This window comes from Silurus aristotelis (assembly GCF_946808225.1).
Source record: "Silurus aristotelis genome assembly, chromosome: 12".
Lineage (NCBI taxonomy): Eukaryota > Metazoa > Chordata > Actinopteri > Siluriformes > Siluridae > Silurus > Silurus aristotelis.
This window is the reverse complement of record NC_139585.1, coordinates 12,966,252-12,991,157: the sequence shown is the minus strand read 5'-3', so window position 1 is coordinate 12,991,157 and position 24,906 is coordinate 12,966,252. Positions and strand designations below refer to the sequence as shown.

Sequence of the window (24,906 nt, the reverse complement as noted above, 5' to 3'; positions counted from 1 at the left end):
TGGTCCTGCAACACCAGCTCTATAAACAAGAAATCCTAGCAGCATTTCAACTTCCTGAAAAGGCTGAGAAAAGTCCAGATCCCACCACCTATTGCTTACTTTGGGAATTGTGCAGTATAGGATCGCAAACTCTGTGTATAGACCTGTTGTTCTAGCTAGTTTTTTGTTCTAGTGTCACCTAGTTTTCATTTATGTTCCTTTATGTAGCACCTTGGAGGAGAAACGTTCTTTGACTTCACTATGTACTGTACTACCTGTATATAGCTGAAATGACAAAGCCAATTGACTTGACAATAAAAATAGATGCAGAGTAAAACAGGACCAGCTACTTCATGGAAAGAAGAACTGGTTCCAACGCAGACATTTACATGACCAAGTGATACTGAATGAACTAAAGAGGAACAACAATAAACTGAACGAAATTTTATCAGATCTACAGCACTGCAAGAAGGGTGTAGGAGGTAGATCATCATAACCTCCACCAACAGGGTGTTCTCGGTTTGTGTTATGTGGTTTTAATATGAAGGCACCATATCTGACCACATTTGGGAAACTGCTTCCATACTGTCAAAGAAATCATGAGTCACTTTCACACTTTTATTGATGTGTGTAGTTATTAATTGGTTACTAATTTACTATGATATTTTAGTGTGCTCATTTCTACTTAATTCCAGCTTGTTGTAGTGTTCAGCAACTATAGACAAAACTATGGACAATGAAGGCAAAATACAACACGAATTACAAATGAGATATATTGAATTATTTTATGATGCCTATAACATTAGATATTATAACAAATCAGCCTTGCAGAAATCGAGACGTAGATGTAAGTGCTCTAATAATTAGGCTGGAGCAATAACAAGGAAATAACACCTGACATGACATGAGGAAGCAACTTTAACAAGAACCAAATAAAAAAGGGAGGCCCATATAAGTCTATATAAACAAGCTGTTACAAAAGAAATGATAATGCATAAGAACCAGCATTATAATAAAAAACTGTACTATTCTGTCAGAGCTGCTGTTGTAGACACTTAATCAACACCTTCTGGCCAAGCAGAACTAAAATTAAATTTTTGACCAGGTTCCAAGAGAGGGGAATTATAGGAACAATAGACCATGTGTGATATACTCACTATGTAGAGGTACGAGGGGTATGCAGAGCGTGGATATCTTCTCACCCAAGGTGGGCTAGCAGTCTGCATGTGAATAATGGAGGTGCCCAGGCTGTAGATGTCTGTCTTTGTGTTGTGGCCTCGACACAAAACCAGCTCCGGACTCATGTACATCTGGACAAAAAACAACAACAAGGATTATAATCACGAATGTAAATCTTCTAGCTATACACTTTGTATAATAATACAATCATAATAAACAAAACTTTCCACACTTTGCATATTAAACAGTAAATCTACGGACATGCTATGACGTTTTAGAGGGACACATTTTTCAGTTGTCGCTTCCTGGTACAGCAGATCATGCAAGTTTAAATATCTCAGATAATCAGTTTTCCAAATAATCAAGAAGAAATACATGGTCCATGATTACAAAAGGAATTAATGAGCCTTCTCCACTATTGCAAACACATCTCTTTTAGAGTTGAACCTACTAAAAGAAGCACTTAACATCAAGTGCAACAGATGGGGAGTTTCAGAGTCAGTCAGCAAAGAGCAAATCAGCTGCACAGTGGACTTTCCAGGCAGGATCAGCACTGTGTGCTGTGTGTGTCAGGGAGTTTCCCAATAACACATAGGACTAAAAGTGTCACATAAAACTAATATGGGTCTTGGCATTAGTTTGGTAATGAAAGATTTTTCAAATATACAAATATATAAAGTGTCAGATATATTAATTCATATTTGTATATTTATACATGTATTTCAATAACAAAATGTTAAAAAATTAATACATATCTTTTTATATGAATGTCAATTATAGTCTTTTACCCACAAAAACACACACATGCACACTCACCTCAGTCCCTCTGAGATCTCTAGGAATGTATACATCTTCAGTCATCTGCACTGTTAGACCAAAGTCTACGAGCACAGCTTTGGCAGACATCAGCACAATGTTACTGGCTACAGTGAGGAAAAAATGGAAAAATGGTCAAGAACACAGATGTAAGGAGTATACATGAGTGACATGAGACTTGGACACTATCAATCAATGTAATATGAGAGACTTCTGGACTAAAAAAAGACTTCACAGACATGTAATTTCCTCTCTTCTACTATTTCTCTGCCATTGATTAATAACTTTCGATATGAACTCATCCAGCAAAAGACAAAGACAACACACCACTTAACATAACACTGTGTCTAAACACTTGTTTTACATGCTCTGATCTCCCCTCTTTCTCTCTCCCTCTGTCTCTCTGTCTCGAGCTGGAACTTCCAGATGTTTAAAAGGTCATGAGTTTTAGTTCTTGGTTTTCACTGGCACTTAGGCTGGCTTCAAGGAAAGGGAATCCTGCTGGCCTTAGCGCTCTTACTTTACCATGACGGAGGTAGGCTGTGGTTCCAGACCATACAGAAGGTTTAAAAAAAAAAAAAAAAAAAAAAAAAGGAGCTAAGAAAACAAAACACCACTTCCTTCTAATACTGGCCTAGATTCCAGTTCCTGCTTGTTTGCTTTCTGGCCTGTGCCTGACATGGGTGTATACTGATTTACCTAAAGTAAAACTGAAGTATGCATATCCTGCTTTTAAAATATTTGTAATTCATCAGAGTTCTTGTTTGGGTAACCTTGCACAGAACAAGAAAGTGACATAATGGACATTCAGTTTAATGTGTGCAGAGACAAACCATTTATAACTGCAGCCCTATTCGGCGTTCAATGCTTCTTTATTAGGTATTATTTGGCTTTGAGGGAATAACACATTGCTTTTTCTGATAAGAATTAAAAAGTTTTGCATATTTTCAATATGTTACATTTCCTATGGCTCCAGTAGCTGCAGCACAGCTTAGAAAGTATATTTGAATACAGCAGTCGAGTAAACTGCAAGTATGCACTTTACTCTTAACCACTATTTTTTTGGTTTACTGCAACTAAAGCCAGTCAGCTGATATAAGCATGTATTTCATTTACAGTTTACAAAAACATTAAGGGGTAAGAGCGCTAGAACAGAAGAAAGTGCAATACCATTTATTCATGAACTCTGTATGTTTGAAAAAGACATGTGCTTTCCCAGCATTTTACAGTCTCCATTCTACACCAATTTACTATGATTTCAATGGCTAGTCTGATTTTCTGCAATTTTAATCTTAATGAAAGTTAATCGATGAATTTGCTACAAATTCCTCCCTTTTAACATCTAATAATGAATATAAGTGCATTAGACTCACGCTTGATGTCGTGGTGTATGATGTTCTTAGAATGCAGATACTCTAATCCACGAAGAACCTGTTGCGTGACCCAAATTATCTCAAACTCTCTCATTGGACCGCAGCTCTCCAGTTTCTCCAGAACTGAGCCACCTTCTCCAGCCTCCATGAAAAGATAGACCCCTTGCTCCCACAGCAGGGCCCCATACAGTTCAGCGATGTTTTCATGACGAAACCGAGCCTGGATCTCCACATCTGCTGGCTTGAAGTGCTCCAAAGGGATCTAAGTATAATTAGGGGACAGGCATAAGCATGAATAATTGAGAACTTATATATTCTATGCTAAGCTATGTGAATTGTGCTTTTAAAGAAATGACCAAAGTTGAAACTTTGAAATGTACATGTTTGTAATGCATGTTGTATGTTAGTACTGTGTGGGAAGGTGTGGAGAAACACTTGTGGTCTCAGACAAGGGGACTCCCAATGTACACGTGAAAAACTAACAGGAAGTTTAAGAGAGTTCTGAGAAGCTGGTTTACTCTTCAAGCCTCAAATTAAATGTTACATTGGTGAGAGATTTCTAGATCTGAATGAAGGATAACAGAAAAGCTGAAAAAATGTTTACATTTGTCTTTTTAAACATTCTTGCAGTTTATTCAATCTATAACCTATCAATTTCTATTTTAATTGTTTTTAACACAAATAATCGTTATCCGCTGGATGCGTGTGTGTATAATGTAGTGGCCAGGTTTAAATGTCATTTGCAGGAGGTACGTTTTGAGCTAGGTAAGTTAGGTTTCTAGATTCAGGTTAACAATACCAAAAGAAAAAACCCACCACCAAAGAGCGATTCAGGCAAATCAGGTCCTTTCCTAAACCATTCTCTTCCTCTTACAAAGAATATTCTTTAATTGCAACAGCAACTACACATGCAGCAGTTGCATTTCTGTTCCTCATGCCCTTGTGGTTCTTGTGAATGTCCCATGAGGGCACACATGGTCTCTTGAAGTATGTGACTAAGCACAGTGACTATTTTCCTATATCTATTTAGTTCCTGCACACAGTATGCAACTACAATTACCTATAACTAGGACATTTTGCCTCTACTAATAGACTCCTAAAAATGGAATCAATGTAAAAAAAAAAAAGCATGCTGACACATTACTATTTTTGCTACTTAAGTTACTTAAAACTGCAGTCAAACAGGATGTATAGTTATGAGCTGATGGGAAAAAGTTCTCATTTCTGACAGGAAAAGTACAAGGCCTTTAACTGGAAGACATTAACATGGGGGGGGGGGATTGCTTTGGCAGAGAGCACACAAATTCCTGGCACTACAAAGACTCACCCGTTTGCATGCCATTCGCTTGCGTGTTTCGATGTCTTGAGCCAAGTGGACTTTCCCGAAAGAGCCTTTGGGAATGTGGCCTGAGCCTGGAGCCTTGTAAGTCAGCCTCCATGGAAATAGGAGCACGTCCAAATCAATGCGATAGCGGCCCTCTTTTATAACCATGTCTGTCTGTATGGGTGCAACGGGAAAGCGGTGAGATGTGAAGATGCAACAAAAACCTCATGATAACATACACTGCGAGTATTCAATAATTGTAACTCAGAAAAGAAAACAAAGACAATTAAAAAACTGCCTTATATAATAATGATAATTGTATGTGCTAAGCACCAAAATGATAAAAAAAAAACTCACTAGCTAAGATTTAATGAGTGAAGAAAAGATAGAAAGTCTGTTGTGCCCAATGCCTAATCCTTACCACCAACATTATTTTTAAGTATCCTGTACCAGCTAGTGTACAATGGTCAGACATTGTTTTGTTGCATTATGGGATTTTGGGAGTGAAAGATGCCAAAACCCCACAGGAGGAAGGGGACGCTGGCTGCTTACTTACACATTTTGCTGTCAGGAATCCTTCTGACTACTCTGGGATCCAATAAATAAAAAATTCTGAGTCTATGAATAATGATAATAATAATAATAATAATAATAATAATAATAATAATAATAATAATAATAATAATAAAAACTACTGTAACAAATTTTTTGAAAGTCTACTTTTCAAATCCCACTTTTTGAACCACAGGAATCGAGGACACAGAAAACTCACAGAATGCCATTTCAGACACAATGATCAACGATCAACTAAATATAAAAGTATTCTATTGAAAAGCCCATTCCTCACCTTGTTCAGTAGCACCCCGAGCTCATCTTCAAGCTTGGAAAGCGTGGATGCAGATGTGTTGGACACCATGTTCACAAACGCCAGCAGGTCCGTCACGTTTCCGTATCTCACTTTGTCATTCTGCACACGGGAATCCAAGTCAGGTGAGGCTGTGCCATCCGAAAGCTCGGTTTCATCCATATTATTTCCTGAAAGAGCCACGAGCAACTCTTGTGATTCCTCTTCGTCCACTTCGTCCGAGTAGAGCCTCTCCACAGCCTCAATGATGTCTCCAATATTCATGTGTGCCAAGAGTAGTTCTAAACCAACATTTTGGTTCTTGAAATCCATGGTTTTAAATGCACTTAAGCCTGGAACAGAGTTTCACAATATTTAAATATTCAGGTTAAGTGTATCATTCAGTCACATGCATGCTTAATATATAAGACATTTTTTTCTCAACTATTTGTTGATTGCTTTATAAATAAAGGGGGTTTTTTGAAGCAGAAAGAAGCACCAGTGCCAACTTCATGGCTTGTTACTAGAACTGGTCCATTTTTTTTATAATCCCTTAAACAAAAAAAAAGCCTAGTACTAAGCAATATATAATAAAGTCAATAATCTTTGCTGTCATCTGGAGACTAGTTGAAAATTTGTAAAGCATGCATATCTAATTTCCATTACCTTGAAATCCCTGTGTCCAAGCATGATTATCTACTGCCAAACTGTGTCTGAGCAGTTTGTTATTTGTTTTTACAAATAGGGGGATTTTGGAGATGGGGGTGGAGGGGAAGCTCAAACCTGAACTGCCCCTCACATGAAGTCAAAAGTACCTACTCTCTAAAATGTCAACAAACTTTTTAGAGGTTAAATTACACACAATGAAAAAACAACAACCAAACAAAAATGATTGGATACAATTTTTGTTCAAGTTTTGTTGTCACTAATCTCTTACCATTTCCTTTTCAAACACGAATGCCATCTAAAACAAACACCTGTTGTCAGTTTAAAGTTTTTACTCCCCACCAGTTCCACTGAATTTCCATGCATTTATAGGGAAATACATATTATTTGAATATATATATATTCAGACATGTATATATATGAAGTTTTCTCTTACCTTCACCTAACTTAAGCGTCGTGTTTGTAAAGCTCCATACTGTGAAATGGCTGCTGTTTTGACCCGTGATAAGGGAAATAGGTCTTGCGATTTCTTTCCACTGCCCCCAGAACCTCCCACGTCTGCTGCGGTTTCGCTTCTCCTTTTCACACTATCACATAGGTCACTTGCACCATAACCGTTTTTTTGAAACACTAATCGCGCCACCTATTGTCCCTTTTTCTCTGTTAATTTATACGCGAATCAGAACTTCTACTTCCTTGGTATCTACTGTATTTACTCCACTTATACCATACTGGAAACATCAAATAGTTATTTACTAAAGTTCTTTTCATAATGACAAGCATGCAAATATTATTAAGGCATACGAAGCACATGGTAAAAAGCAACGTTTTTGATTTCCCCTGGAAATAAAAAGTTTTTCCCCCTGGAAATGAAAGCTAATTAAAGGTTTCGAAAGCGCAAACGCGCAAAAAATCTCCCCTTTCGCAGTTGCCGTAGAACTAGACCTGCGCATGCGCATTTTACAGCCCAGCAATGGCGGCCTGCTTTGGGATGTGTAGGTTACATGTGAATAGAGCAGAAAGGTTCGCCAAACTGGGCCAAAAGGCAGATTTACGAGCCCGGCGAATTCTCACCGGATCCGCCTTTGCAACTAAAGCACAAACGGTCAAAAAAACACTCCAAGCGAGTAAGTTGAAGTCTCTTCATTCTCGTTCAAAATAGAGGCACCTCATGTTATTAGGTTGCTAGTTAAATTACCATAATAATGATAATAATATAAACAATCAATACCATATATCTCCTTCTGGTAACTTTAAGTTTTTAAGACTGTTGTCTCTTCCGATGTTATTAAGCTTGAATGTTCTATATGAACTGTGTACATGCCAGGTAAAAAATAGACTGATGGCAGACTGAATGTCCATGTTCTGTATGTGCAATATCTTTCACTTTACCAATTTTTTGACTACACACAATGTTAACATTGTTTGAAGTCTGGTGTGTTTTTTTGTTTTTTTTACTTATCTAGAGCATATTAACAGGAGTCTCCCTGGACAATCATGTGAGAGTAGTGATCAGGTTGAGAAGAGCCTGGAGAGGTGGAGATATGCGCTGGAGAGAAGGGGAATGAAAGTCAGTAGGAGTAAGACAGAGTACATGTGTGAATGAGAGGAAGGGCAGTGGAGTGGTGCGGTTGCAGGGAGAAGAGGTGGAGAAGGTGGAGGAGTTCAGGTATCTGGGGTCAACAGTGCAAAATAATGGAGAGTGTGTTAGAGAAGTAAAGAAAAGAGTGCAGGCAGGGTGGAGTGGGTGGAGAAGAGTGACAGGAGTGATTTGTGATAGAAGAGTATCTGCAAGAATGAAAGGGAAAGTTTATAGGACTGTGGTGAGACCTGCGATGATTTATGGATTAGAGACGGTGGCATTGAGTAGAAGACAGGAGGCAGAGCTGAAGATGTTAAGGTTTTTGTTGGGAGTGATTAGGATGGACAGGATTAGAAATGAGTTTATTAGAGGGACAGCGCATGTAGGATGTTTTGGTGACAAGGTGAGGAAGGCGAGATTGAGATGGTTTGGACATGTGCAGAGGAGGGACATGAATTATATTGGTAGAAGAATGCTGAGGATGGAGCCACCAGGCAGGAGGAAAAGAGGAAGACCAAGGAGGAGGTTCATGGATGTGGTGAGGGAAGACATGTAGGTAGTTGGTGTGAAAGAGGCAGATGTAGAGGACAGGGGGGAATGGAGACGGATGATCCACTGCGGCGACCCCTAATGGGAGAAGCTGAAAGAAGAAGAAGAAGAAGAGCATATTAACAATCTGCAGTGTTTTATCTATGCTCAATGTTTACAGCTTTGCAACTCTTTGCACTATGTCTTACAACTGTAACACGTGAATTTCACCATATGTAGTTGCTTAAAGCACTGTTTATACACAAGAAAACTTATCCTATCACAGTCGTTGAAGACTTAAATTACTGTAATCTGATGTAGTGCATGTAAGTTTCAAGTAAGCTGTTTATACAACCTGTGAGTCTGCTGATCTCAGCAATTAAAATTATGTACTGGTATGTAATTAGGAAAAAGAATTAAAAGAAAGCAATCTTAAATTTCAACATCTTATTTAGGTACAGCAGCAGCAGCAGGGAAGGAATCGTTTTCTGCTATTCAAGAGGAAAGACGAGAACAAGCAGAGAGGTCGGTCCTAATCAGCTGCCCTCCGAACATTAATCAGAAAAGGTTCTTAGACTACATCTCCAAACACGGGAACATACAGAACCATTTCTTCTATCAGTCTTATGTAAGTATGAGTGCTGCAAAGCACAGTAGTTTTTTTTTTTTTTTTTTTTCCCCTTTCTTTAGTTTTGCTGTACTTTCAGAGCTCATGCACTGAGACAGTAAAATATAATATATGATTATACACAAAACAAACACCCCCAGTGTTTATATACAATTGGAGAAGGACATGGACAAGTTTTTCTTATCTTTCTCCCCTTTCCTGACATATACGATAGATGTCAGATACACTTCAGGTCTGGACATTATTAACATTGTAGAAAACATTTAACTTAAAACCTTTGCTTCTTTTCACACTAATTCTCTGTAATAATTTGTATCTGTTCTTTGTGATGTTTTTTATGCTGCACGTGATTTTGTTTAACAAATAACAGCCATCTTTGTTTTCATTCCTGAGACATCTTTATCATCGCTTTCTTGTCATTATTTCCAACATTGCATTTTTATGGCATTTCTAATACACTGAAAGGTGTGTCTGATGAATGTGTGTTCTTTGTTCTTCAGGGTATTTATGCTGTGGTGGAATTCTCTTCAAAGGACAGCATCGCTGCACTAAAAGCAAACTGCACCATACCATATGTCCAACATGAAGCAGCTGTGCCTTTCAAATCTCGTCTTATTTCACTGAAATGGACGGGGCAAGGCGGCCAGGCAAATGCCTCGAACACGCTAAAGCTTCAAAAGCATTTACCTATTGCTGTCAATGAGCTTACTCAACATCTCTCCAAACAAGAGAGTGTAAGTAACCTTTAAATACAAGTAAATAAATATACAAGTAAACAAGTATAAAAAGTCTACAGATAAACATTTTAGAAGTTAGCACTGTTTTAATTTGAAACATCTGATTATATAGATATCATCTATTATACAAACATGATGTTAGATGGTGATTAAATATTTGCGATTTACTGCCAGATAGATCTTTGTTTGGATTGAAATGTATTTCGACCTTTCTGTGTGTTCCAGATAGATCAGCAGCTGCAGTGTCTGACTGATCTATATCAGCTGACTGAGGAAAACATCTCTTTACGCTTTTTGGTCTGTTCGCTGCTCAGAGACATCGCTGCTGCCTATTTCCCAGAATGCATCATCAGGCCTTTCGGCTCCACTGTGAACAGCTTCGGAAAACTGGGATGTGACCTTGACATGTTCCTGGACCTAGATGGCATTAGTGGGCAAAACAAGAAGAAGGTCAGTATCTTAAAAGGCACGTAAACCTGTTTGTTTGCCATATAGAGAAATTTTAGAGTGGTACAGTGTAATGTCAGAGTCAAGAGACAGAGTTGTAGTTATTTAATGAACCAAGGCTTAGTCACTCTATGTAATCATAGAGATGGTGTGTTCCTTCAAAAGTTGCATATGAAGTTTAAATTAATTAAATAATCAGGTATTAAAAATAAAGGACATTAAAAACAGTATTAGTGCTGTTCCTTTTCCTGCTTAGTTGTTACTGTCTAAAGAATGTCACTGTTTTGCTGGTATATAAACTTTAAAGATTCAGAATTTTTTTTTTAAATGAGTATTTTCTTGTCACTGACATTAAGCTTCATTTTGCAGCATTTATGCGAATAAAAAAAACTATGGCATAAAAATATGGCAGATAAATCATAAAACGATATTTTTTTTTATGCTTAAATATTATGGAAATTGAATTAGCATTTAAACTGTCTAATTCTGGAAGTCTTTAGATTTTAGTTTTATCAGGAATCTTTAGATTGAAGTCCCCATCGTGTAAAATTCTGAAATTGGTTTTACTGCATAATCTCATGGGGGGGGGAAGTACCAGTGGGTATGTTCAACTCACTGTTCTGTAGATGAATCTATTATTGTGCCATAGCTTTATAATATACAATTAATGTTCAATATATATTTCAATCACATGGCTGTTTAACAAACGTGTGAGGATCACATTTAAAGTGTATTTTCACATTTACCAGGGTCCTGGTCTGTCTCTTGAGTACCATGTAAAGCAGGGAACATCAGAGCGTACAGTTACTCAAAGTGTCCTGTCTGTTATTGGAGAGTGTGTGGACCAGTTTGGCCCAGGCTGTGTGGGCGTTCAGAAAATTCTCAACGCTCGCTGCCCCCTTGTCCGATTCGCTCACCAACCTTCAGGGTTTCAGTGTGACCTCACTGCAAATAACAGGTAAAAATCTTTGTAAATCCCATGACATTTAATGACTCATGCAGGGCTTTAGGGTAAAAGTGCAGGTATTAGGACTGTCTGTGTATTTAAGGATTACGAAATTATTTACCAAATTATCTTTTAATACAGAAATATATCCATATTTACTTATTTTAAAGACATGAAGGGTTTTAGATGTTGATGACTGCATTAAGTGTACCCCTGATGAAATCAAGTGACAAAGAGAAGTGAGAGTCCATTTAAAAATATCCACATGTAAGCCAAAGTGAAACTGCAGTTTGACGCAAAGTGAAGCAGAGAAAAAAATGAGGCAAGGTGAAAGAGAAGTTCATACAGGCTTCTTATGAACACGAGGGAGCGAAAAAGTGAAATGTCAAACACCATGCTTTACATATTGCTCATTTTCACTTCTATTTTTTTCTGATCGTTTGAAATGCACAGAAATATGCCTGTTTTGTAGCGACATGAAAGGTAAAATTTTTTTACACCCAACTCTGATGTCTCTGTGGGAAAATCCCTGCACTGTCACTAAAATGATGGAAAACATTTCAGCATAAATGGTTGTAGCAGAAACCTAAGGATGTAACGGAAACACTACGAGCAGTCACTTTTCTTGATATGCCTCTGCAAGCATTTTTAATAAAAAGGAAGTCAGTGAGAAGGACAAACTCTTACATGTGTAGGAAAAAAAAGTTCAACCACTGGCCTTCCTTCCTGTGGTACTATTTCCTTTTCTGTGTATAGACAGTCAAGTTATTTGGATGGCTTGCAGATTTTTAACAATCCATTTGGTGTGTAAAAAAAATGTTTGTCACTCTTTAATGTTTCAGATCATCAAACTAATTTAAATATTAGTAAAAGATAACAAGTGAACACAACATGCAGTTTTTAAATGAAGGTTTTTATTATTGAGGGAAAACAAAATCCAAAACTACATGGCCCTGTGTGAAAAAGTGTTTGCCCCTAAACCTAATAACTGGTTGGGCCACTCTATGCAGCAACAACTGCAATCAAGCGTTTGCGATAACTTGCATTGAGTCTGTTACAGCACTGTGGAGGAATTTTGGTCCGCTCATCTATGCAGAATTGTTGTAATTCAGCCACATTGGAGGGTTTTCGAGCATGAACCATCTTTTTAAGGTCGTGCCACAGCATCTTAATAGGATTCAGGTCAGGACTTTGACTAGGCCACTCCAAAGTCTTCATTTTGTTTTTCTTCAGCTATTCAGAGGTGGACTTGCTGGTGTGTTCTGCTGCAGAACCAAAGTTTGCTTCTGCTTGAGCATGGCTTGACCTTAAGGATTTTTTAGTAGACAGCAGTATTCATGGTTCTATTTATCACAGCAAGTCTTCCAGGTCCTAAAGCAGCAAAGCACCCCAGACCATCACACTACCACCACCATATTTTACTGTTGGTATTATGTTCTTTTTCTGAAATGCTGTGTTACTTTTACGCCAGACCTAATGGGGGACACACCTTCCAAAAAGTTAAACTTTTGTCTCACCAGTCCACAGAGTATTTTCCCAAAAGTCTTGTGGATCATCAAGATGTTTTTTTAGCAAAACTGAGGCGAGCCTTTATGTTCTTTTTGCTCAGCAGTGGTTTTCGTCTTGAAACTCTTCCTTGTAGACCATTTTGCCCCGTCTCTTTCTTATAGTGGAGTCATGAACACTGATTTTAACTGAGGCAAGTGAGGCCTGCAGTTCTTTAGATTTGTTGTGGGGTCTTTTGTGACCTCTTGGACGAGTTCGTCGCTGTGGTCTTGGGGTAATTTTGGACGGTTGGCCACTCCTGGGAAGTTTCTCCACTGTTCCCTGTTTTTGCCATTTGTGAATTATTGGCTCCCACTGTGGTTCGCTGGAGTCCCGAAGCTTTAGAAAAGGCTTTATAACCCATTCCAGACTAATAGATCTCAATTACTTTCTTTCTCATTTGTTTCTGAATTTCTTTGGATCTCAGCATGATGTCTAGCTTTTGAGGATCTTTTGGTCTACTTCACTTTGTCAGGCAGGTCCGAATGAAGAGATTTCTTGATTGTGAACAGGTGTGGCAGTAATCAGGCCTGGGTGTGGCTAGAGAAATTAAACTCAGGTGTGATAAACCACAGTTTTAACAGGGGGCAAACACTTTTTCACACAGGGCCATGTAGTTTTGGATTTTGTTTTCCCTCAATAATAAAAACCCTAATTTAAAAAACTTTATCTAAAAACTTTGTGGCTTTGCATGGTTACATGACGTACAGCTGTTATCAATTAGGGTGTACTCACTTTCTTTGGCATTTATTTAGACAATAACGGCTGTATGCTGAATTATATTCAGACGACATTAAATCTGTATTGTTATACATGCTGCACATTGACTATTCTAAAATATATCCAAGTTAAATTTTTATATTCTATTGTCCCTTGAGAACATACTAAAATGTATAAAAAAAAAAGTTATATATACTGTGTGTGTGTGTGTGTGTGTGTGTGTGTGTGTATATATATGTACTTTCTTTTCGGCTTCTCCCGTTAGGGGTCGCCACAGCGGATCCTCCGCACGTTTGATTTGGCACATGTTTTACGCTGGATGCCCTTCCTAATGCAACCCTCTCCAATTTATCCGGGCTTGGGACCGGCACTAAGAGTGGCTGGGGATGGTTCCCTGACCGGGAATCGAACCCGGGTCGCAGCGGTGGGAGCGCTGCATCTTAACCACTAGACCACCAGGGGACTGTGTGTGTATATATATACACAGTGAGGAAAATAAGTATTTGAACACCCTTCTATTTTGCAAGTTCTCCCACTTAGAAATCATGGAGGGGTCTGATTGTCATCGTAGGTGCATGTCCACTGTGAAAAACATAATCTAAAAAGAAAAATCCAGAAATCACAATGTATGATTTTTTAACTTTTTATTTGTATGATACAGCTGCAAATAAGTATTTGAACACCTGAGAAAGTCAATGTTAATATTTGGTACAGTAGCCTTTGTTTGCAATTACAGAGGTCAAATGTTTCCTGTAGTTTTTCACCAGGTTTGCACACACTGCAGGAGGGATTTTGGCCCACTCCTCCACACAGATCTTCTCTAGATCAGTCAGGTTTCTCCCCTGTCGCTGAGAAACATGGACTTTGAGCTCCCTCCAAAGATTCTCTATTGGGTTTAGGTCTGGAGATTGGCTAGGCCATGCCAGAACCTTGATATGCTTCTTACAGAGCCACTCCTTGGTTATCCTGGCTGTGTGCTTCTGGTCATTGTCATGTTGGAAGACCCAGCCTCGACCCATCTTCAATGCTCTAACTGAGGAAAGAAGGTTGTTCCCCAAAATCTCGCAATACATGGCCCCTGTCATCCTTTCCTTAATACAGTGCAGTTGCCCTGTCCCATGTGCAGAAAAACACCCCCAAAGCTTAATGCTACCACCCCCATGCTTCACTGTAGGGATGGCGTTCTTGGGATGGTACTCATCATTCTTCTTCCTTCAAACACGTTTAGTGGAATTATGACCCAAAAGTTCTATTTTGGTCTCATCTGACCACATGACTTTCTCCCATGACTCCTCTGGATCATCCAAATGGTCATTGGCAAACTTAAGACGTGCCTGGACATGTGATGGTTTAAGCAGGGGAACCTTCCGTGCCATGCATGATTTCAAACCATGACGTCTTAGTGTATTACCAACAGTAACCTTGGAAACGGTGGTCCCAGCTCTTTTCAGGTCATTGACCAGCTCCTCCCGTGTAGTTCTGGGCTGATTTCTCACCTTCCTTAGGATCATTGAGACCCCACGAGGTGAGATCTTGCATGGAGCCCCAGTCTGAGGGAGATTGACAGTCATGTTTAGCTTCTTCCATTTTCTAATGATTGCTCCAACAGTGGGCCTTTTTTCACCAAGCTGCTTGGCAATTTCCCCGTAGCCCCTTCCAGCCTTGTGGAGGTGTACAATTTTGTCTCTAGTGTCTTTGGACAGCTCTTTGGTCTTGGCCATGTTAGTAGTTGGATTCTTACTGATTGTATGGGGTGGACAGGTGTCTTTATGCAGCTGACGACCTCAAACAGGTGCATCTAATTTAGGATAATAAATGTAGCTGATAGACAGGTGTTCAAATGCTTATTTGCAGCTGTATCATACAAATAAATAGTTTAAAAATCATACATTGTGATTTCTGGATATTTTTTTTTAGATTATTTCTCTCATAGTGGACATGCAGCTACGATGACAATTTCAGACCCCTCCATGATTTCTAAGTGGGAGAACTTGCAAAACAGCAGGGTGTTTAAATACTTATTTTCCTCACTATATCTATCTATATATCTATCTATCTATATATATATATATATATATATATATATATATATATATATATATATATCTATCTATCTATCTATCTATATATATATATATATATATATATATATATATATATATATATATATATATATATATATATATATATATATATAATATACTGCCATCTCCTGTAGTAATGAATCAGAGACACATATCCCTTTTCCCCAGAGCAAAAAAAAACACGCTATGATTCGTGAATCTGACATGAGCAACAATCAGATTAAATATTCACAAACATGTGAATTCGCTGTGATCTCCCAGATTATGGTTAGTTTTAAAGTAAGCAACAGTTTAATGTTTAACAGTTTGTGAGTGACTCATAATTGTACCCTAATTTAGTTGGTGTTTGGTAATGAAGGGCTACTTTGCATCAGCAACAGTGACACAATAACAAACAAGTAATTCATAAGAAGACAACTGATGGCACCTGTATTTAAAGCAACTAGTTTATAACTAATTCATCATTTGATTGTTAATCATAAATATAATAATATATTATGTGTCAGGCAGTCATTCATTCAATAGTGTGAAAAATTATGATCCTACTAAACAGCGGTTTCAATTAAGGTACAATATTCAGCAATCAAATATTTATTTATCAATCATTGGACACCAAATAATTGCACGCTTCACGTTTCTTACCTTCACCACCTTTCATATGGATCTATTTTCTGTTTTGATCTCAACAAGTCTGGGCAAATTATTTAGTAGGCACCAAATCAAGGCTGCAATTTTTTTTTATGAGGTGATTATGTAGACTTTTTTTTTAGTATTTTAAAACTACAAATATGAAAAAGTATTTTTATTCAAAATATGAAGCCATTTTTATGAACCCTATCAAATATAAATTAAATATTGAATTAAATCCTATTTTATATTTAAAATATATGAATAACCATGTGTGTGGTGTGTATATATGCATGTATATTATCTGTTGTGTACAATAACACTTCTCTGTGGAGATAAATGTTGTTATTCCAATTGTGCCCACAGGGTGGCAATGAAGAGCTCAGAGTTGCTGTTTGTGTTCGGGAAATTGGATGTACGTGTGCGACATTTAGTGTTTGCGATCCGATGCTGGGCTCGTGTGCATGGCATCACCAGCAGCATTCCTGGTGCCTGGATCACCAACTTCTCCCTTACAGTTCTTGTGCTGTTCTTCCTCCAGCGCAGAAAGCAGCCATTACTGCCCACGCTGGACCATCTCAGAGACCTGGCTGGTATTTACTGTATCTCCTATACACAATGATTTGCCTTATTGACATTATTTCACATTTTTACACATTATGCATTCCACAGAAGCATGCAAACATATTTTATATATATATATATATATATATATATATATATATATATATATATATATATATATATATATATATATATATATATATACACACACACACACACAACACCCTTTTACAGCTTTGTGTGTATTTTTGTAGACCCTTCAGATCAGTGTATTATTGAGGGGAATGACTGCACGATCGTCAGCGACTTGAGCAAAATTACACTGCAGAAAAATACAGATACATTAGGTAAAGAGTTCTACTGAGTTCAAATGATAAAGTGCAAAAAAAATATATTTTTTTCAAAGATTTACGACTGTAAAATAATTGTGATTATGATTTCATTAACAGTTATGTTATGCAGCCCTGAATGTGTGTTAGTAATTACTATGCTATCATTATTTTTATTATTTTATTATCATTGTTATCATCATTATTATACAACTAAATAGTTCCCCATGTGTTTGCAACAGAGAAACTGCTGCAGGAGTTCTTTGAGTTTTATGGCAATTTTGCCTTCAGTTCAATGTCCATCAACATAAGGAAGGTACGTAACAAATGTGTCCCTGAGCATGATGATTTCTTTTTTTATACATTCATAATTGAAAAAAATTTTAAAAAGTAGCCTTAAGGCATTAAGGTAAAGCATCATGATCTTACTCAGATTTGACTTTGAAGAACATTCACAACACAGCCCGTACGAGACAGATGTGAGTGGGTAGGGAATAAATATTCTGAAACATTCACTTCTCGTGGTCACTCAACTATCAATATTTCTTTACGAACGCAGACACACACACACACACACACACACACACACACACACACACACACACTTTGCAGTAGTTGTGCTGATGTATTGAGGGGCTACTGCTGCTGTAAAATGCAGACCTTGGCCTCTAAATGTGCTGCTTCTTGGGAATCTTTCACCAGGCCTCTGGCCGTTTGTCATTTTTTATCCTTCTGTCCATCCACTTTATTTCATCGAGGCATCTTCCATAAAGTCTTGGCTGTGCAAGTGCAGATTCTCTGTAACCCAGAATCTCAGTCTTGCTATAGTTTAGAAAAAAAATTGGAAGTTACCCATATTCAGTTCAATTCAAGTTTATTCTATGGTGCTATTTACAATAGACATTGTCTCAAAGCAGCGTTACAGAATGTCAGAATTATAGAACAACATATTCATATGTAAATGTATTTTTTGCAGGGAAAAGAGCAGAACAAGCCTGAGTCGAGCCCTTTGCACATCCAGAACCCATTCGAAACAAGTCTAAACGTTAGCAAAAACGTGAACACGACACAGCTGGAGCGATTTGTGGCACTGTGCCGTGAGAGCGCTTGGCTCCTTGAGCAAAAGGAAGTGCTTACACGAAGTGCTGCTCAGTCAGCAGACGTAATCCCACCTTGGGGACTGACTGCACTCTTGTTGCCTTCGGTCGCTCAGTCTGCAGGGGTGAAGGGGCGCAGGAAGAAGAAGCACCATCCAGCGAGCGAGAGGATAAAGACTTTGCTGGAGTCACTGAAGGGCAACAGTGGAGGAGCAGGTGCGAAACAGAATGCTGCTAATGGTCACCACTAGGGGGTAGCATTTTTCTGACTCGTTGCATTTGTAACAACTGAGAATGTTCCACAAACTCGGAACTTCAAACCAACTCGTGATTAGTTCAGCTGAGTCAGCCTGTGGTGAATCCCGCCCGGAGATTCAACTCCACTGTCTGACTGTTTTAAGCAACCTGGCCTACTAGAACCACAATAACAAAACACCACCACCGCATCCACAAAAGACCTACAGTGTTTCCATTAAGGTATTGTGGGATATTTTAGGTTTGTGTAAACAGAAAGCCTGAGAGCTTGTTGTTCCTTTCACTAAGATGAATAGCTGACAGTGGAGATTCACTGTGTTCAGATTAAAGGGATTATGGTACTGTAATGAATTATACAGACGGCATTGTGGTACACAGCCGTCTGGCTTCTGAATGAATGTTTTCTCTGTGGTGATGTGACTTCATCGTCCAAACAGAGAGACATTTAAATTCAGCCTATATGAATATATAATTAACTGTTTTATATGACGATTAAATAACTTAACAAAATGTGTTTCTTGTGTTACTTTGACATTTTTAGAAACCGTAGAGTGACCCTACAGAGGAATCTGAGGAAATATTTTTGTTTTCTAAAGAATTTCAATGGACCAACAAGAATCATTTCTCACTACAAATGTTTGCATTTATTGTCTACATGGTCATTCACTGCTTGGAGTGCTAACAAAAAGGGTTGAAGAGTTGTCTACTAATTGGTCTCTGTGGCCCATAATTTTAAACATTGTTTTTATTATAGCGATGGCACAATACCAATATCAGCACTGAAACCTTGAGTACCAGCTGCTATAGATACCCTACTGATGTAGTTTTCTTTAAAATCTAATAAGCTTTGAGCGCTGAATCACTTGCATTGTACATTTATTTGTGTGTATGTATGTGTTTATATATATATATATATATATATATATATGAGAGAGAGAGAGAGAGAGATATTAAATTTTTATGAGCTGAACTCAAAGATCTAAGACTTTTTCTATGTACACAAAAGGACAATTTCTCTCAAATATTGTTCACAAATGTGTCTAAATCTGTGTCAGTGAGCACTTCTCTTTTGCCGAGGTAATCCATCCACCTCACAGGTGTGGCGTATCAAGATTCTGATTAGACAGCATGATTATTGCACAGGTGTGCTTTAGGCTGGCCACAATAAAAGGCCACTCTAAAATTGGCAGTTTTATCACACCGCACAATGCCACAGATGTCGCAAGTTTTGAGGGAGTATTTGATTGGTGCTACTGTATGTATATTTTATTATTTCTGTCAAACAGCCATATTTCGCAAGGTTCTTCAGAGAACAAAACATTTATTCAAACGTTTATTATACTGTATATATCAGTATTTCAAATAAGCCTTTTTATAGCCCCACAATATATAAAGAAAACAACAAAAAACTAAGTAGAAAATAAACTAATTTATTACTTAGTTACGAATGCAAAGTACTGATTACAGACTAACCTAGAAACCGGTTAAGATAATTCATAAAATTGACGACAAAATCTCTGGTGCTTTACAATTTAATTTATCTGCTAGGTATTATTAACTAGCATGAACGCATTTCAGAAATTTCCCCACTGGGGGACGAATAAAGGTACAAAGGTATATCTTGAACATTAAAATATACTCAAATATATGTGTACTATTTTATTGCTTTTCTGTTATGAACTTCTTTGTAATGTCTTTTAAATCAAAAGGTAAATATTTAAAAAATAATAGCATGTCTGTATGTTTTGGTTTAAGACAATTAATATCCTATACTGAGGGTCTGGTCCTTCCTGTCCTACCTCTGCTAGATCCTTGTGTCCCAAAATGATCTTTGGTTTTGTTTCATGCAAAAAAAATTTTTTTCTTTTTTTGAATACAGTAATAAACATTTCTTATTGTCCTTTTTTATTTGTAATCACCAGTATATTGAAAGTACTTTGATGAGTTTGGCAATGAATATCTCTTGAATACACTCCTGGGCCAAGCTCAAAATGGCAAAATATTATGGCATTTGCTCGTTTTTTGTATGCAATCATAAATTAGTAGCTCAGGTTAAAATCTTGTTTACATAGTTGTGAGTTCAAATCTAAGTCTCGCCAATCTACCGACTTTAATGGGTCCTTGGGCAAGGCTCCTAATCCTCAACTGCTCAGTTGTACAAGTTATATACAAGAACAGAAACCGGGCAGAAAAAATCACTACTGACCCTTCGCACCCTGGACACAACATCCTTCAGCTCCTCCCTTCTGGCAGGCGCTACAGAACCTTGTTCACCAAAACTGTCAGACACACGAACAGTTTCTTTCCCCATGCAATCAGCCTCATTAACAACTCACCATAAATATATTCCCTGCTTCATATCATATCTATAAGGACTGCACTATCAGAACTGTCAGTCATCACATTATCCGTATATGTTACACACACTATGCCTGCTGTATATTGTATAGTCCTAAATACAGTAATTTGCACTACCATGCACACTCACACTTTATGTACATTACTGATCTGTCATATAATCTGTATCCCTATTTAATACTCATACTGTCTATATTGTCTCACATTGTCTTGATTGTCTTGTAAAGTCTGTTTTGTCTTGTATAGTCTAAGCTGATTGTATAGTGTTATTTAAATCTGTACTTTGAGAGTCACTAATAGCTGGAACCAAATTTCTTGTGTGTGTCTCAACACACTTGGCCAATAAACCCAATTCTGATTCTGATTATATTAACGTAAGCCTCACGGAACAGTTGTGTTCGCCAAATGCTAAAATGTGAACTGTTTGGGGAAAAGCTAAAAACAAGGAAAATTGTTATATATTTGTGGCAGCGGGGGGGGGGCGTGGTCGAGCACTGTTTTGACACTGAAGAGAAATACTGAGAGACGTGTGTGTGTGCGCAAAAGTGCAGAAATCTAATAAAGAAACCTGGTTCTATTGAAACTGGTCGCCAACCCACTGTTCTTCCTTTCCTGACCCGTTCGCTCTTCTACAATATTTGTGTTGTAAAATTAAAAACTTCTGGTTTCATTAACTCATTAACTGTTAGCAGCTCATTAACAATGAATAGAACTACACTGACTTCCTTCTGTAAAAAGCTTAAAGATTTTTTAATTCCAAGGAAATCCCATTCTAATTACTTTATTTATTTATTTTCTGCTAATTCCCTGACCAATAAATGAAAACAAGAAGATTTATTTTACTTTTTTGGGTTTGGCCTATTTTTTTTTTTTACGCAGAAGTGTATGATCAGATCTAGAGTCTATCCATGCACTAACACAGAACCCAGCTTAAATCTAGAGCATTCAGACATTTTGGGCCAAAATAAATCTTTTAATAGTCAACAGTGTGCACAGAGTGTGGGGTAGTGTGCAATTTGAGCGGGTGGAAATACGGTATCTGGGTTTCCACTTGGGTCATGGGAAGGCGCATTCCCAAATTGATAAGACAGCAGCGATTGTAGCCTGCCCGAGACCCAAGACCAAAAAGGAGGTGAAACAGTTCTAATAATAGCTGGCTATTATCAGAGGTTTGTCCCTAATTATTTGGATATTACCAGCCCGCTGACGATCTTACTGAAAAGGGAGCGCCAGATCCGGTCCAGTGGACGGAGTCGTGCCAGTAGACTTCAACTCGTGTGAAAGCTGCACTTTGTGGTGGACCGCTTTTACATTCTCCTGACTTCTCTCTCCCCTTTGTCTTGCAGACGGAAGTGTAGGACAGAGGGCTGGAGGCTGTGGTGTCCCTGGTGGTGGTGGTGGGGGAGGAGCGCCCGGTGCTGTACAGCAGCCGTAAGTTGTCAGTGCGGGAAAGCCAGTACAGCACCATAGAGAAGGAGTGCCAGGCCATCAAGTGGATGGTCCTCACCCTCCAATACTATCTGTTGGGACGGGCCTCCACTCTTTGTTCGGACCATGCCTTGCTGCACTAGCTCAATCACATAAAAGATACCAATGCACGGATAACTCGGTGGTATCTGGTACTTCAGCCATTTAAATTCGAGGTGGTCCACAGACTGGGGGCACAGATAGCTGTGGCTGATTTTCCTCTCACACCAGGGGGAGTGGCAGTGATGATGGGTGAGAAGAAAACTAGAGAGGCCCTGTCCCCTCTTTAAGTGGAGGGGTGTGCTCTAAATATCTGCTTTTCTGCCCCATGCCTGTCAAGTTCAAGGGTCAAAGAAAAATGTTGAAAATATCTCTCATCAGCTCCTCTCATCTGGAGCACCGCATGAGCAATGAAGGAGTGTGAGTCAGTTATTGACTTTAACACATACTGAAGAGTGACTTTGCACTTCAACTGACCTGGAAGGTGAAATGAGAGACTGTCCCTGAGAGACATACTGTAGGCATGAATAATGGTGTGATTAAGGGAAAAAAGTTAAAACATTATCTAGAGAGAGCACTGTGATAAAAATGGATGTTTTTCCCTCTGTAGTAAACTAGTAGATAGATTACTTATGTAGTGATTTGGGTTTGATTCAGACACCACACTGATAATGTGTCTTTGTGTGTGTGTGTGTGTGTGTGTGTGTGTGTGTGTGTGTGTGTGTGTGTGTGTTTGTGTGTGTGTGTGTGTGTGTGTGGCTGTTTTGAAGTGTATTATTCAAAGGTTTATTTGCTTGCATAACATGACTGAGAACCATATGCTAACAATTATAAAGAAATGGTTAAATAGGATAAGCCTGGTGTGAGGGCGGCTCGAGTGCAAATCATACCATGTTTGATCGTTACATAAAACCTCAGTTCAATTCTCCAACCATATTTACCACATCATGTCCTTTGCATTGTTACTGAGCCCTTTGCAGTTCATCGAACTAGCCCCCTGTGAAACAATGCTGAAGACAACAACATGAAGAACAAAAGTTAAGGTTGATGTGCACATCTTCTGGGAAAACCCATTTCTGGAAACAGTGGGTTTTTCATGACTTTGAACCTTGATCCTGAGAAGTTGAACTTAGTTGAAGTTGAAAAAAGTCTTTCTCTATTCTTGGCTTTAACATTCTTTGGAGCCTAAAAGAATTTAGAAAGGTGGCTTGAGGGTTTAAAAAAAACATAGGCTTTGCAGGAAAAACAGCATGTAATGAAAATGGCCTTTGCTTTTCCATCTTAGTGGGATTTAGGTCTAAACTTCAAATAAAAGAATTTCAGAAGTTTTTGTTGGGTAAATTAAGCTTGTGATTTTTATTTGCTTGGTAAATCAATTTCTTATACAATTAAATAATACTGATATTTATGTATCAGGGATATTTTAGTTGAAAAAAGTTTAATATTTTTATGTAATATGCAATATAATGATGTCTATGTACTGTAATATGACATTTCTGAACAGATAATATAATAATAATAATAATAATAATAATAATAATAATATAATAATATTCCAAATTGTGATCCTGCTATCTTTTTTGTAACTCCTTGCTGATGTAAATGTTGCTCTTTTCACATGCTCAGAATTTAGCGTGTGAGTTGTCTTTTCATGAGAGTCAAGTGATTATGAGGCTTTTCCTTCCTGGGAAGGTTGAACCAACCAGTAGCGTTTAGCTCACTAATCTGGTGGAAAATCCAGCCTTGTTGTTTTTTTAACAGGCTTTTCATTTGACATGCACACACACAACCACACACGCTCATTGTTTTAGAGTTATAACCAACACTAGACAGCTCTGTGTATGCCAACGAGTGAAATTGCTTCAACTGTCTACATCAGCAAGGTATAATAGGAGCATGGCACTGTGGCTATAACTCACAGGAATGATGCAGACGTTTTGTCTGTGCTGGTCTCTGTCTGTTCACAACAAGGAAGCAATGACAGCATCAACATGGCTTGTAGGAAGGCTTGATTCACAAAGACAGGGCTTTTTCCATTCAAATCACATTGTGTGCAATCCTAATGAGCACCGGGTCCGTGCTACACACTTTTTTTGCTTACACTACTTTTTATTGTATGGCCTGAAAGTGTTTATACAGGACGAGGTGTACACTAATTTGTGTACACCTAACTTATCATACATCATATTTTCACAGAGTTGAATTTAGCTACTTTGTGTCTGTGTGTTTTAGCAATTCATTCACTCCAGTGCTGTAAAGGTTTCTATATAAAGTTTGTAAAATGAAATTACTAGAGTATATATACATGTGCATCTCAATAAATTAGAATATCATTAAAAAGTAGATTTTTTTTGTAGTAATTCAATACAAAGTGAAACTCGTATACTATATAGATTTATGACACACAGACTGATATATTTTAAATGTTTATATCTTATAATTTTGATGATTTTGGCTCACAATAAAAATAAAAAAAAAAACCCCACCAATTCTCAAAAAAATCTGAATACAATGCAACTTCGATACTCACTGGGGTTTTGTTCTGTGACCCCTCGTGAGTAAAAAAAAAAATCGTGAGGTTTTGTCTCTCTCCTTTTGATTGTTATGTTTAATATTTTAATGTAATTTATAATTTAACAAACTCTATTTTGAAATGTTACTCCGAACTTTCGAGCCACTCGCGACTATCAGATTTTTCGCGAGTTTTAAATGAAAAATCGTGAACCATCGAGGTGTCAAGGTTGTGAGTATCAAGGTTCCACTGTACTTCATAAGACCAATAAAAAATTTTTTTTTAATTGTTGGCCTTCT

General features: G+C 37.9%; 2 protein-coding genes across 7 annotated transcripts in view; one reads left to right on the top strand and one right to left on the bottom strand.

The window, feature by feature from the left end:
- map3k8 (mitogen-activated protein kinase kinase kinase 8) overlaps nt 1–6,732 on the bottom strand; it is a 178,704-nt gene extending 171,972 nt beyond the window's left edge. For 2 of the 4 annotated variants that reach the window (XR_014536005.1, XM_083556145.1), the window contains exons 1-6: nt 6,618–6,732; nt 5,519–5,868; nt 4,675–4,845; nt 3,348–3,609; nt 1,975–2,081; nt 1,137–1,289 (exon numbers count right to left, since the gene is read on the bottom strand). Coding sequence is in view for 3 of the 4 variants with exons in the window: in XM_083556145.1 (XP_083412271.1) it covers nt 1,137–1,289; nt 1,975–2,081; nt 3,348–3,609; nt 4,675–4,845; nt 5,519–5,848 (1,023 nt within the window). In the remaining variant the exon portion in view is untranslated. Of the gene's footprint in view, nt 1–1,136; nt 1,290–1,974; nt 2,082–3,347; nt 3,610–4,674; nt 4,846–5,518; nt 5,869–6,181; nt 6,406–6,452; nt 6,478–6,617 lie in introns of those variants that run through there. The other 2 variants (XM_083556147.1, XM_083556146.1) reach the window with 2 other exon arrangements.
- Nucleotides 6,733–7,151: 419 nt separating this feature from the next.
- On the top strand, nt 7,152–18,780 carry mtpap (mitochondrial poly(A) polymerase). 3 transcript variants are annotated; one of them, XM_083556137.1, is made up of 9 exons: nt 7,152–7,308; nt 8,753–8,919; nt 9,420–9,653; nt 9,882–10,106; nt 10,853–11,061; nt 16,392–16,618; nt 16,844–16,936; nt 17,161–17,234; nt 17,895–18,780. In XM_083556137.1, exons 1-9 carry the CDS (start codon nt 7,155–7,157, stop codon nt 18,264–18,266), a joined length of 1,755 nt encoding a protein of 584 aa, XP_083412263.1. In that variant the 5' UTR covers nt 7,152–7,154; the 3' UTR covers nt 18,267–18,780. The 3 variants fall into 3 exon arrangements, with proteins under 3 accessions (XP_083412263.1, XP_083412264.1, XP_083412262.1); XM_083556138.1 differs by having other exon boundaries at nt 7,152–7,311; nt 9,882–10,103; XM_083556136.1 differs by having other exon boundaries at nt 7,152–7,311.
- Nucleotides 18,781–24,906: the final 6,126 nt, after the last annotated feature.